Source organism: Giraffa tippelskirchi, chromosome 7, assembly GCF_054371585.1.
Source record: "Giraffa tippelskirchi isolate mGirTip1 chromosome 7, T2T-mGirTip1v1.2.pri, whole genome shotgun sequence".
Lineage (NCBI taxonomy): Eukaryota > Metazoa > Chordata > Mammalia > Artiodactyla > Giraffidae > Giraffa > Giraffa tippelskirchi.
In genome coordinates this window covers 128,948,901-128,963,494 of record NC_137281.1, presented here as the reverse complement: position 1 = coordinate 128,963,494, position 14,594 = coordinate 128,948,901, and the positions used below count along the sequence as shown (strand labels likewise).

At 34.9% G+C, this 14,594-nt stretch overlaps 1 protein-coding gene across 50 annotated transcripts in view; it reads right to left on the bottom strand.

Moving 5' to 3' along the window:
- Positions 1-679: 679 nt before the first annotated feature.
- Positions 680-14,594, bottom strand: part of KTN1 (kinectin 1) — a 108,056-nt gene continuing 94,141 nt past the window's right edge. For 17 of the 50 annotated variants that reach the window (XM_081509533.1, XM_081509537.1, XM_081509550.1 and 14 more), the window contains 6 exons: positions 13,890-13,961; positions 13,587-13,670; positions 10,100-10,183; positions 8,164-8,256; positions 7,189-7,309; positions 680-1,157 (listed from right to left, as the gene is read on the bottom strand). In XM_081509533.1, the coding sequence (XP_081365659.1) occupies positions 1,153-1,157; positions 7,189-7,309; positions 8,164-8,256; positions 10,100-10,183; positions 13,587-13,670; positions 13,890-13,961 (459 nt within the window). In that variant the 3' untranslated portion in view covers positions 680-1,152. Of the gene's footprint in view, positions 1,158-7,188; positions 7,310-8,163; positions 8,257-10,099; positions 10,184-13,337; positions 13,422-13,586; positions 13,671-13,889; positions 13,962-14,594 lie in introns of all 50 variants that reach the window. The other 33 variants (XM_081509522.1, XM_081509524.1, XM_081509544.1 and 30 more) reach the window with 5 other exon arrangements.

Here is a 14,594-nt window from a genome sequence, read left to right as displayed (position 1 = left end):
GGATATGGTAGGGTGGCACACTAGATGGTCAAGATCTGATGAAAAATGTGACATTTAAGCAGATTTCATGATGGTGAGGGGATAAGCGAAGACTGATATCTAAGAGAAGAGAGTATTAGCAGAAAGAAAACAAAATGGAAAGTCTCCATGGTTAGAAGCACAGCTGAACCAGCAAGGAGGCCACCATATGATCAGCAGCTACTTTAATACTCAATGGCATCAGACATTTGCCAATGGTTAGTTAGCATCTAAATGCACAGTGTTTTCACCTAATTATTAAAAAAGAAAACAAAAGATAAAACATGGTATCAACTAGTCCAAAACAAAAAAGGTAACATATGTAGTCTGTGTAACAGTATCTGATAAGAAGGAAACTAAAAAGTTAATTATTACTTAAAATAGCAATAGTAATAAAAATAAAGTAGAGCTCTTCTACCTAAAGTGAGGGTGGTAAGCCTGAAAGCTTAAACACTTGCCCCCATCCTTTCTATAAGCCACAGAACTTCAGGACACAGTTTACATGGCACACAACCACAGAGAAGACCCAGAGCTCCAGCTGAGAAGGTATACACACAACAAACCTATCTTGTCTAAAGTTGCGATTAATGACTGTGCTCTAAATTATGTTGCTCTGAAGTGCTAATGAAATTTGTTAAAGCTCAATGAAAATCAGAACATATTTGAATAATAAGCATCCCTTTATTTGCTGATGCCATTACAAAAACCGATTACATTAGCAACAAAAAGTATTTTCTTGAGTTGAAGTCAGAGGCAGTTACTCCCCAAAATGTTAAGTAAAACAGTGTACAACATCAGTATTAAAATGTTAAATTTTACATTGTCTTTACCACTTTTGATCTTCTGAACAATTTTATTGAGCAAAATAAGATAAAAGATTACATGTTTATCTTCAGGAATGTAAAGGTCTAATTATTCAAACAGTTTTTATTATAAAACTAAACTCTGAAGGTGTCTACAGAGTTGGCTTTTTTCTCTCTTTTAATCAGTAGTCTAATAAGGATTAGAAAAGACAAAACTCTGTTCAGTGTTTCTGACAAAGTAGAAAGGGTGAAAACATAAATAAGGCTTTAATTTGGCAAAATATAATACAATGCCTTCTGTTATCCTTGAATGAACAGCTTCCCAATTACTTCACTCTGCAAAAGATCAGAAAGAAACAAATTCATTTTAAAACATAGAAACAAAAGACAATCAGAAGACATCTGTCAAACACCAAAGGTATATATTCCATTTGATCTAGCATGGCCCTTTCAACTAAAATCAGAACAATCAATACTAATGGTAATCAAAAATAAGAGAAAAATCTCAGGATTCAGAAGAAGTTTTCAGATGGATTTTAAAATATGTAAGCCAAAACTTCAGACCAAACTGAGACTAAAAGGGATTTTGAACCCTATTTAGATTTGAACCCTATTTAGAAAACATTTAAGAAAACAACATTGGGAATCCATTTGTATTACTGCTCCACTCAAGAGACTATAAAGCTAATAAGATGCATCAACAACACTGAAAAGAGACTGAAATTTACAACTCTCCACCCACGAATAAATAATTTAAGTTTCAGAGATTTTCTAAGGCCTTTTGAAGCTCTCCAAGTCAGACAAAATGACCAAAGAAATTAAACTTCAAAAGCCATTAAAAAAACTAAAAGGATTTAACCATATGCAACATGTGAAGTCTGATTGGATCCTGGTTTGGAAAAAAGTAACTAAAAAGATATTTCAGGTATAACTGGAGACACCTGAATATGCGCTTAAAAATGGGTGATATTACAGAAATACTGTTGTGATGATTTTGGATGTGACAGTGATACTACAGATTTATAAGAGAATATCTTTGTTCTTGAGATGCATATTTAAGTGCTTAGGGATAAAAGATCATGTTATCTGAAAGTTACTTTCTAATGGTTTAACAGCAACAAAATATGTATACACAAATAAAAAGATGAAGCAGTTGAAGGGTGACTGAGTGTTATATATTCTTTCAACTTTTCACTATGTGTGAAATTTTTCAAAAAGTTTAGGTGAAAAGAAGCAATCAGAAAGTTAAAAGTAATCACTGGCTATCACATACTATAATCGAGGCAAGATTAACAGCAGATCAGAAAGTCTACATAGGCCACTGGTACATTAAACTAAGAAGTGCTGTGTAAACACATGACAGAAAATGAAGATCCATATGACAATCAAGTGTAAAGTATAGAAATAGAAGCTAGTCTTTATCTGAAACATTAACTCCCATACACCAAAAAGGAACTTTTTTCTTTCAGAAACAAAAGACAACTGTATTGTTAAAAAATCTGTTTGTTAAAGGGAGTAAGGAGGGCACATATATACCAAACACATAAACAAAATTTCACCTCAGTTTTTCCTGGATACATTAAAAGTCTAATTCATTACTGACAAACTAAATATCAACTTTAGGAAAAAGCCAGGACTGAAGGAAGAAACTACAAGAGGTTGGCAAGAGAGGATTAGATAGAATGAGGAGAAAAGAAAGCAATGACAACAAGGATCAGAACACACAGTGCTTGAAGTAGGGAGGAGAAAAGTACAGATTAAGAGCACAGAGCCTGGGCTCCGACCACCTTGATTTAAATCCCAGCTCAACTAGTTCTAGCTATGTGACTTTGGGCAATTTACAGAACCTCTTTGGCTCTGCTATAAAATGGGAATTATAATATAATAAGGGATTATTATTAACAATCCCTACCTATCTACTGCACTGGGTTGTTGTGAATATTTAAATGAATGACCACATGTTAGAAGCATGTTCATTCTTAGAGGAACACTTACAAAGTGTTAGCTGTTAAAACCATCATCCTTCTTCCACATGATTCCATAAACAGGTTCCAGGTAAGGGATCCTGGGTGTTTTGGTCTCAATGTTAGTGTCTCCCTCTCCCTCAAAATTCTTATGTTAAGATTGTAACCCCTATGGTAATGGTATTTGGAAATGGGGCCCTTAGGAGATTCCACTCATCAATGGGATTTAATACCCTTATAAAAAGAACCCCAGAGAGCTCCACTGCCCCTTTTGCCAACTGAGGACAGAAAAAAAGATGGCCATCTTTAAACCAGGAAGTGGGTCTCACCTGACAGAAATCTACTGGTGCCTTGATCTGAGTCTCCCCCAGCCTCCAAAATTGTGAAAAATAAATCTCAGCTGCTTAAGCCAGTATATAAGATTTTTGTTATAGCAGCCAATCAAAGACACTAGGGTAATAAAGTTTTCTGGTATGGTCAGATATACACTTGGAACACTTAGAAACCAGGCAAACATGCAACATAAGAAAAAGTAGGTATCTAAAAACAAAAAAACTTATACTACAAGCTGTAAAAAAAATTTATCAGTCCAAAGCTGTAAAAAAAAAATTACTTTAATTAAAAGCATGGGGGAGGGACGTCCCTGGTGGTCCAGTGGTTAAGAATTTGCCTTCCAATCGAGAGGACACAGGTTCAATCCCTGGTCTAGGAACTAAAATCCCACATGCTGCAGAGCAGCTAAGCCCACGTCCACAATGACAGAAGCCAGAGTGCTGCAACTGAGACCCAACACAGCCATTAAATAAATAAATACATATTTTTAAAAAAGCATGGGGGAATGATAGCCCTCTTTTTGGAGAGGTGGTGGGGTGGGGAGAGAAAAACAGATGAGTAGGCAGACTTCCAGGAGAAAAGAAAGATTAATGTTTTATAAGTTAAGGATACAAGATAAATACACCTACCCCTACAATTCACAGAAATGCTAAGTTCTGTGTATTAGGATTTAGAAAACTAAATTACTATATATTATGTCTCTCATTTTTGCCTTTTAAAAATAGATTTTCCCATACTGAAAATGTATAGCATTACCTTAAACAATTCATATGCACTTGAAATACATACTAAGAAGAAGTAAGATTCCTGGTGGGAAAGTAAATTGGTTCAGCCGATATGGAAAACAGTATGGAGGTTTTTCAAAAAACTAAAAAGAGTTAACATGTTATTGCTGTTGTTTAGTTGCTAAGTTATGTCCAACTCTGCAAACCAATGGACTATTGGATTAATATTGGATTAATTAAACCAATGGATTAGCAAATGCAAACTACCATATATAAAATAAACAACAAGGTTCTACTCTTCAGCACTAGAGGGAACTATATTTAATATCTTATAATATAATGGAAAAGATATTAAAATATGTGTGTTTGCTGTATACCATAAACTAAAACAACATTGTAAGTTAACTATACTTCAATTTTAAAAAAAGTAATAATCTATACCTAAATAAAACAGGGGGAAAAAAAGAGAAGATTCTTGACATCAGACATTAACCTAGAAGTTCTGATGATTAAGAAATTTGTATTTCCAATTTAATCATCTGGTAGTATTGATAGTTTTAAAAGAGTCAACAAGAGGGAGAATACACTGAGCAAAAATGATGGCTGAAGTTAAAAAACTAAGGGTAACACAAACATTTAAAAGGCATAAAGAAAAGCTGTGGGAACCAAGGGATCCCTACAGAGGGGTTACCATTGTCAGTGCTGGATAGAACCTATGCAAGGAAAGAGTTCTCAAGTGCTGGTGGACCTCTAAATTCATACAATCCATCTATCCTGCATGATATACTACTGATTACTCCACCACCCTTTCACTTGCCAAAAGTGTACTTATGTTCACCAGCTGACAAAAGAATGCTGAGTTATCACTTAGGTAAGCTTCCTGCTAAACAACAGTTCTGTTTTAGCTATGTTGCCAGGGTATATGAATTTCTTTTAACAAATTACACATTGTAATTTTATAAGCCAGAAAGAAAAAAATCTGAAAAATGAAAGTGTTATCACTGATGATCAGTGTAAGGCTCAAATTTTATATGATTAAGACCAAAGTGGAAACAGGCAAGCCAAAATGGTTCAGACTACATGTCTAGGAAAACAAAGAAAATAACTAGGGAATAATTTTGAGATGCTAGTGAAGTATTATCGACAAGTCCTAAAGGAAAAGGGTAACAGGACAGCTTATAATTTTGTAGGTTCTCAGAAATGAAACCCTTCTATGGACTGACCTCACCATATTTAGAATTCATAACTATTCACAGTATCTTGTATGCAAAAGAAGATCCTGTAGTAACTCCAGCAATTAGGAAATCACTAATGAATGACATGGAGTAACAGGTCATTTCATCCAGTTCCTGGAACAGCAGAAAGAGAAGCCTTTCTCTGGAGCAGAAGGTAGCAAGTAAAGAAGTAGATACTGTGAAGCTAGTTTCTTCTTTCAAAAATTTTTGTTAAGCAGTGAAATAAAAAAATTAGGGTGGTATCTTGAAGCATAAAGTTAAAATAATATATTTGAGCATGTTTTCAAGACTAAACAGAAACCATATGTGGAGAAGAAAACAGGACTGAAGATATGGCAAGGAAAGCTGCCCTGGGACACAGGAAGCAAGGTTATTTCCTCAGTTGGGGGAGGGTGGTAAAGTGGTACAAGTTTAACTGTAGGCAACTGAGAAGTCAGCTTACCAAGGATAAAAGACTGAGATATAATTCTTGTTGCTGACAAATTAGAAGAATGAGTTAAGTTTATGTGCAAAGTCTTCTTAGAGGTAGCTGACCTGAAATAGCAGTTTAAGGAAGAGTATGTATTAAGGCAGGCAAGAGGACGATCAATCTACAAGTGAGACAGAATGCCCCTGGAATCAAGACGGAGGTCCCTCCCAACTTTTCCAGGGCACCCAACCTATCCTGGGGCTTCCCTGGTAGCTCAGTTGGTAAAGAATCCGCCTGCAATGCGGGAGACCTGGGTTCGAAAGTTTCCCTGGAGAAAGAAATGGCTACAAAATTGTATTCTGGCCCACAAAATTGTATTCTGGCCCGCAAAATTGCATGGATTGTATAGTCCACGGGATCACAAAGAGTCAGACATGACTAAGCGACTTTCACTAACCTATCCTGAGGCCTTTGCATAAGCTAAGAGTAGATGAGTACTGAAAAGGAAGAATTCAGTGGTAAGTTGCCCCGTGGCATTGCACAGGCCACTCCACTGATCTCCAGGACAGCATGATTATTACAGAACAAACAGTTTCAAAAGAAGAATACCTAAAGTATTCAGTGCATACCAGAACATCTTAATCACCCACGGCATTGTGACTTAAGTCATTCTTATAACAGGTAAAACCCAGGAACCAACAATGAATTCATCAACATACATTCTCAGGTAATAAGGGCAATAAAATTTCATAACATAGTTTGGCTAATGATGGTTTATTTATCTTCAGCTAAGACTCTCACTTTAAGAATTAAAAAATGTATTTCTTTGGTTACCCATAAGCAACCTTAAATAAAACCCAGCTTCCAATGTAAATTGTGGTGACAATTTTTCAGTTAAGCATCTTATGTGAAAGGTCAAAGGATGAAACGAAAAGTGTTTCTATATGAAAATACTAATTCAAAAAGATATATATACTGCTCTGTTTATTGCAGCATTATTCACAATAGCCAAGATTTATAGAAACAACCTAAGTGTCCACTAATGAGTAAATGGATAGAGAAGGTAAACACACACACACACACACAATGAATTACTACTCAGCCATAAAAAAAAAGGAAATCCTGCCATTTGCAACAACATGGTTAGAATTTGGAAGTATTATGCTAAATAAACTAAGTCAGAGAAAGACAAATAACATGATTTCACTCATATGTGGAATCTAAAAAAACAAAAACAATGAGACAAAATAAGACAAAACAAAGACTCACAAAACAGAACAGCTTAGTGGTTACCAGAGGGGAAGGGAATTGGAGGGTGGGCAAAAGTGAAAAAGGAGGTCAACTGTACGGTGACAGATGATAACTCGTCTTATGGTGGTTATGACCTTGCAATGTATACAAGTATAATGCTACACTCACGAAACTTCTATATACTTAAAAAAAAAAAAGTACGTATTTTTTTTTAAAAAAGGTATGTTTTTTCTTCTCTAAACTACAAGATCAAAGTATGCACAAGATGGAAATAAAACTCCAAGAAATCTAAAGCTGTCATTTGGAGGTTTTGAAAGAGATACAGAGGGAAAATTTCCACTACAGTAACAAGAGTTTCTATATTTATGGTAAATATACACTGTATATACATTCACACACACACTACGTCAATTATCCACAGACAGACAACAGTTCTTCAGTTATTCTTACCTAATACCTGATAGTGTTCTTTCTCCTTTGTGAGCTGTTGGTTTACTGCCTGAAGCAACTGCTGTAACTGTGTTACAGTCTGATTTAGACTTACAGACATTGACTCCCTCTCAGAAGACTCCTAAGAAAAAGATTAAAGAGATGAAAAACCCTAAGCATAAGGAAAAGGCATTTGCAACCAAAAACAGAAAATATTTTATGGTTGTTTCACACACAGATATAAAAAATCTGAAAGATGACATGAAAACTGACAATAAAAACCACACAGAGCGATAGTATTTGCTACCTAGCAGTGCAAGTCAGTCTGCATCCAAGAAAGTTTAATGTTATAAATGTTGTCACTAGGCTACAAAGGGAAAAATAAAGGATCTATGAATATCAGACATAAATCCTTTTCTCCTTTCATAGAAAAATGTACAGAGAACCAAAGGAGAATACACTCACAACAACAGAAAAATAACAAACATATATTGAGCTCTTACTAAATTTGAGGCACTACTGGGTTACCCACTATTCTCAGTGTTTTAGATAGTAACTCACTTACTCCCTTCAACAATCCTACAAAATACGTACTATTATCATTATCTTTTATACATGGAGCAACTAAAGCCCAGAGAGGCTAAAGAGTTTCCCCTAAGTCAGTCACACAGCTATTGAACAACAGAATCAGGATTCAAATGCAAGAAGCAGAGTCTACAGTCTTAAGTAGTATACCATAATACCCCCCAACTCAAACCTAAACATTAATGTAATATCTCACCAAGCTAAAGTGAAAACAAACATAAATAAAAACATAGAATTTCAGATAAGATACCTCAAAGAAAAGATGACCTTGAGTTAAGAATGCAACATAACTGATGGAAGCACATTACAAAGGCATTTTTTCAGTCAGAGGTGGATCTTATACATTTTTCATTCTTCACATAATTTATAAGGTAATTAGCCCAGAGATTTGGAGCTAAAGAAAAGGCATACCGTTTCTTGGGAAAAAGCACTATTCTCAATAACAGAAATGTCTCCAGCAGCTTTTACTATTTTTGACTGGATAAGATCCAGTGACTGTTGAGCCTGTAAAGAAAGCAATATACAGCCTATCAGTACTACAATTGATGGATAACTCTATATACATATGAAAAAATGAGTGATTTCCTTACATATTTTGTATAAAACTAAAGCTCTTCTTACAATACAACATAAAGTCAATCTGTTCAAGTTTTTTCTTCAAAATCAAATAGCTATCTCCCCTACCAGATTATAAAAACACATGCTCACCATTTTTAAAAGTTCAAACAATGAAGAAAATGTATAAAGAAATTAAAAGCAGAAATAACTTCAGTGGTATTTAGGTTAGATCAAGATCACATTAGTGATATTAGTCTAGATCAGAGGCTGGCCAAATCTAGCCACACTCTGTACAGTTCACAAGCTACAAATGGTTTTTACATTTTTAAAAAGTCATGTTAGACAAAGAGTATGTGAAAGAAACTATAGGTGGCCAGTAAATCCTAAAATTTTGAGTTTGTTGATTCCTGGTGTGAATCCCTCATCAGTGCATACACCTCCTAACGGAAGATTGGTGGAAAATATTCTTTAAGTGGGCTTTTAACATACACATTACTTCATGAAAAATTTTATCTTTTTACATGTCAATAAATATTTACATGCATTTCCAATCACGACTTACACAATATTTCTATTGTATAGATATGGGGCAGTTCACTATCAACTACTGTTGCTATTTTATGCCAAATAAATAATGGCATATCTGTATCTTTGAGCACCTGTTTAATATCTTTAAAGCATCTTCTGAGAAAATAAATTGTTAGGCTAAAGCAGAGTGTTTTATTAGTTTGTCCAGTGTCAAACACTAAAATCAAGTATCAAAGTAAATTAGATTGCTCAGTCTTGACAATGTATTATATATGTCTAAGTCAGAGGTCCAAAACTTTTTAAGTTCACATTTTCTCTACTGGCAACAACATCAAAGAAATCTGAACCGACTCTAGAGTCCTAGACTTTTGTATAATAATTGTAAGCTATAATCATATAGAACCAACAGAAATATTTCCTTCAATCTTTCAGAAAGTGACATATTTGTTTTGCTGACTATATCTCCTATGAAAACAATCATAGCTCAAAAGCAGCTCTGATAAAAGCATAAACAAATAACACTATGAAAAATCTCAACAGAATTACAAATAACTTGTCAAACGAACGCAAAGAATAAAAAACGTAATTCTAAAGATCACCCATCTATGTGAGATTAAGAGAAACACTTCTACAAAGAAATAAAGGAATGAATTTCTGAAACAGCAGAGGTCTACACTTCTTTTAGATACATGAGGTGAGATGAGGTGAGGTGAAAGTCACTCATGTCCAACTCTTTGCGACCCCATGGACTGTAGACTGCTAGGCTCCTCTGACTATGGAATTCTCCAGGCAAGAATACTGGAGTGGGTAGCCATTCCCTTCTCCAGGAGATCTTCCCAGGATTCAAACCCAGGTCTTCCGCATTGCAGGTGGATTCTTTACTATTTGAACCAACAGGGAAGCATGAAGATCAAAAGAAACATACTTTGTAAATGACTATATAAGCAAATCCCAATAAAAAATATATAGGTGCAACCCAATTTTTTAAGAGTAGTACCAATTGAATTCAAAATGTAATCTGTACTTTACAAAGCAATTAATTATATAAATATAATGAAAAGAAGCGAATTAAGAAAAATGGAAAAACAAGCCAAAAAGTCTAGTTCCAAATATGTAACTATGTAGCAAACAGCTTAAATTTAAGAACAAATTAATGGGATGATGCAAAAGAATAAATTCAGAGTTAGCAGTATGTCAGCTTAAGACTCAACATACAATACATTATGATGATACGGCATCTTCAGGACAAGCAGTGTCTTACCTTATGCAAGTCACCAGCTACCTTCTGTCTTTCACTTTGTTCAGTTCTAAGTTTTGCGTGTGTTTCATTTAACTGTTTCTTTAACTGTAAAAATAAAGGAACACCACAATTAAGTTAATTCACATCCTTCTTTGATTATGCTGAGACCCCTAGGACTGAAGAATGAATGAGAAAGAATGAGATCACTAACAGTTATTATGCACAGTGGATTAGCCAATATGCTGCACCAGATGTATAGAAAAGCTGTAAGCAGTGGAGGTTCCAATCTGTAAAGCTAAACTTAAGAAAAGCTACAGAAACAAACTAGAGTTTAGAAAACTGCAAATATAAAAACAAAACCATCAAATTCCAGTAGAGTATTACTATTTTAAGTACTGTTATTGTTCAGTCACTTAAGTCGTGTTCAAGTCTTTGGGACCCCATGGACTGCAGCAAACCAGTCTCTCCTGTCCTTCACTATCTCCCAGAGCTTGCTCAAACTCATGTCCATTGAGTGAGTGATGCCATCCAACCAATTCATTCTCTGTCAGCCCCTTCTCCTTCTGCCCTCCATCTTTCCCAGCATCAGGGTCTTTTCCAATAAGTCGGCTCTTCACATCAAGTGGCCAAAGTACTGGAGCTTCAGTTTCAACATCAGTCCTTCCAGTGAATATTCAGGACTGATTTCCTTTAGAATTGACTGGTTTGCTCTCCTTGCAGTCCAAGGGACTCTTAAGAGTCTTCTCCAACACCACAATTCAAAAGCATCAATTCTTCGGCACTCAGCCTTATGGTCCAATTCTCACATCTATATATGACTACTGGAAAAACCACAGCTTTGACTATCCAGATCTTTGATGGAAAAGTGATGTCTTTGCTTTTTAATACACTATCTAGGTTTGCCACAGCTATTCACTATTCATAAAGCATATCCATTCACCTTTATTCCAAATTAAAAGGCAAAGTTCACTAATTTTAAATGTTTAAAGGTTTTCTTAACCTATATAGTTAAGAATTGTGTAATATTTTTAAAAACACTGAACAGAAAATGAAATCTTCAAAAATTTAAATGTTGTTCATCCTTTAAGATGTCACTAGAGATGAGTGCAAGACCACACTGACTTAAATATACCCACAAGAAACATCTTAACATATATATCTCAACCAACTTGTTGAAACAGTTATAAAGCTGTATTAAACTCCAGCGTCAATACATACTGCCTCTTCTCTTGGTAACTATTCTGAATAATTATGAAGGAAGGAAATGGACTCACTGACAAAAAATAACTTTTTTAATTAAACTCATTTTGCAAACTCTTTTCCAAATGCTTCAGTTTTTGCTCCTTTATTTAACTCTGACTTCATACATCAGAGAGGTTATTCCTTTGGCCCAGGAACATACAATGTATAAGCAAAAACAAAATTACCTTAACATATCTTAAAATGTGGAACAGTTACCCTGAGCAAAAAACAAACAAAGATTAAAATGAAGACTGCAAACTCAAGGCAAAAAAAAATTTAAATACCGTTCAAAATGACCTTTTGACAGAAGGGTCAAAATATACAAAGAGAGCATCAGGCTAAAGGGAGACTCTACATAATCCTTGGGTTTGAAGCTACTATTGGAGTCAGCCACCAAGCACTGAAGTTAAACGTAAAATCTCCAACAACTGTAGTTAGAAATGGATTTTTTTAAAACCACATTATAGGACAAGCATATCCCTTAAAGCTGTAGCATACCACAGTACCAATCTGTGCAATATATAGCAAATATACCTAAAATTAATCTTACATTGCACTGGGAATGATTCAATTCAGGTAAAATGAAGATAAATTTTATTTTAAAACTAGAAAGGGGTGTGTGTATGGACAGGGGGTCAGGATGGGGACTTGATGTGTACATTTCATAGACAGCCCTACTCTGAAAATTGATTCCCATGGATCACTGCTGTAACACTGCTTACCATGAATGAGTTAAGAAATTTTCTTTGGTATACAGCAATACTAAAAAGAAAATTCCAAACTTGGCAGCATCAACTTATAGTAAGGAGACAATTAGCTTATTGCGATTGTACTAGAGTTCATTCAGGTACTTTTTATTTATTTACTTATTTAAAAAAAAATTTTTTTAATTTTAGTTGGGGGCTAATTACTTTACAATATTGTAGTGGTTTTTGCCATACATTGACATGAATCAGCCATGGGTTTACATGTGTTCCCCATCCTGAACCCCCCTCCCACCTCCCTCTCCATCCCATCCCTCTGGGTCATCCCATTGCCCCAGCCCTGAGCATTTGTCTCATGCATCGAACCTGGAATGGTGTTCTGTTTCACATATGATAATATACATGTTTCAATGCTATTGTCCCAGAACGTCCCACCCTCACCATCTCCCTCAGAGTCCATAAGACTGTTCTATGCATTTGTGTCTCTTATTCTGTCTCGCATATAGGGTTACCGTTACCATCTTTCAAATTCCATATATATGCATTAGTATACTGTATTGGTGTTAGGTACTTTTTAAAAATCTAGTAACATTCTTAATTTTTAAAAGTCACAGACAGACAGACTATTGTTTGAAACATACAATAAGATAGTCATGTTTATGTAACAAATAAGCCTGTCAATCAGTGTAAATTTCCAGAAAACTTAAGAATGGGAATACAGTGTACTCTATGTCTTTATACAACATTTAGCTAACTCTGAGACTGTAGTTTTAAAATTATGCTCTGAATGATATGATGATGATAAAGAATTCCATAAGCTTTGCATTATATATAATGTATAGAAATGCCAGTTAAAATAAGAATCTAGATTGGATTACTGCCCTTGAAAGAAGAGTATGTATCTTCCACCTTCAATAATCTCCTTCCATGTTAGAGAACAGGAGGCCCAGTTAACTATGGTAACTCTAAGAAGAGAAACTTTACAACACAGCCAGTCTTTACCTTGTTTAATTTCTTTATTCACTGAAAATAATGCTGTTGAAGAAATTTGGTTTTATAAAACACAGAAAACTTTCTTGTGAAAGAGTTGCAAGCCAAACATGCCACTGTTAGGAGCTCAGAAAAGAAGGATCATCTTAGGAATCAAGAAAAGACAGACCATCTTGAATCATCAGAATATGAAGATTATCTTAAACTTTAAAAATGCCAAGCTAAGGGTGTTAGCAAGGAGAAAGGTTTGGATGGCTTCTCCACATGTCAACACAAGTGTTTTCAGAGCCTACTTGATACACAGTGGAGAACAAGCTTCTTACCAAATTTAGCTCTTCATTCTGTCTTACTGCTTCAGAATATGAATCATCAAGTTTTTTCTGCAATTCAGTCAACAGATCTTTCAGCTGCAATGAAGTTTAGAGTTTAAGATTGATCTCCTTATGATATCCCATGTTTGTATGCTACTTGGAAGCTCTGCCACAAACAACTTACACTGAAATATTTTATCATTCTGTTATAAATTTAACTTCACCTGAGAAGCAAGGTTGAAAAAATTCTATTGTAAGTACCTCTCTGACTTCTGTAACATAAGTAGATCGTTCCATTTCTGCCTTCTCTAGTTCCATTTCCAAATGCTCTCGTTCTCTTCTCAGCTAGCAATGCAACAAAGAAGGAAAAGTTAAGAAACATATTTAAGATGCTTCCCTACAATGAAAAGTTATAACACTTACTGAATACAAAACTATACCATCTCAATAAAGGTACAACAACCACATCATTGATAAAAGAAATCTTAAAACACAGCCTGTAAGAGAACCCTTAATGCTAAAAATGAGGCCATAGGTTACAAATCAAACAATGAGATAACATACATTTTCAATATCTTTATTTTCTCTTCTTAACCGATCTAGCTCTTGGTCCAAAGATGTGAATGACAACTGCATCTGAAATGTGAAATAATTATATGACCAAGTCAAACCACCAACAATACAAAGGCTTTTCTATCTTGTAGAATTTTAATCAATTAGATACTTCAGAGGGGTGTTTTTTTTTTTTGGCTTTTTGGAGGAGAAAGTGGCTTTATTTCTTTGCTGGGCAAAGGGAAAAAACAGTAGGATACTCCCTCAAAAACCATGTCCCCAGAGGTTTGTTTTTTTTTTTTTTAATGTATCTCATTTAAAGCCATAACTGAATTTTAAAAGCCCTTAAAAATGAGAGTGTCACATCTAACCTGATTTAAACTGTGGTCAAAACCTACCTCATTTGCATGACATTATATGAGGTCCAGCTAAGGTGCTTCATTTTTTAACAATTAACTGATGATCAGCTTCATCAATCCCCAAATGTATTATTACAGAATACCATCAACAATCCTAGATTCTGCACAGGTTGGCCCAGGAAAACAAGTGAGCAAGAGACGGCACTCTTTACCACACCCAAGTACTACTATCCATTTCATATGAGCATTCAAGATACCAGATTTGGGCATCTTTGAAGATTCTGAAACCACTTCCCTGATGAATATGGAGGGAAAACTATAAATAGAAGAAAAACTAAGACTACATTAACAACATTCA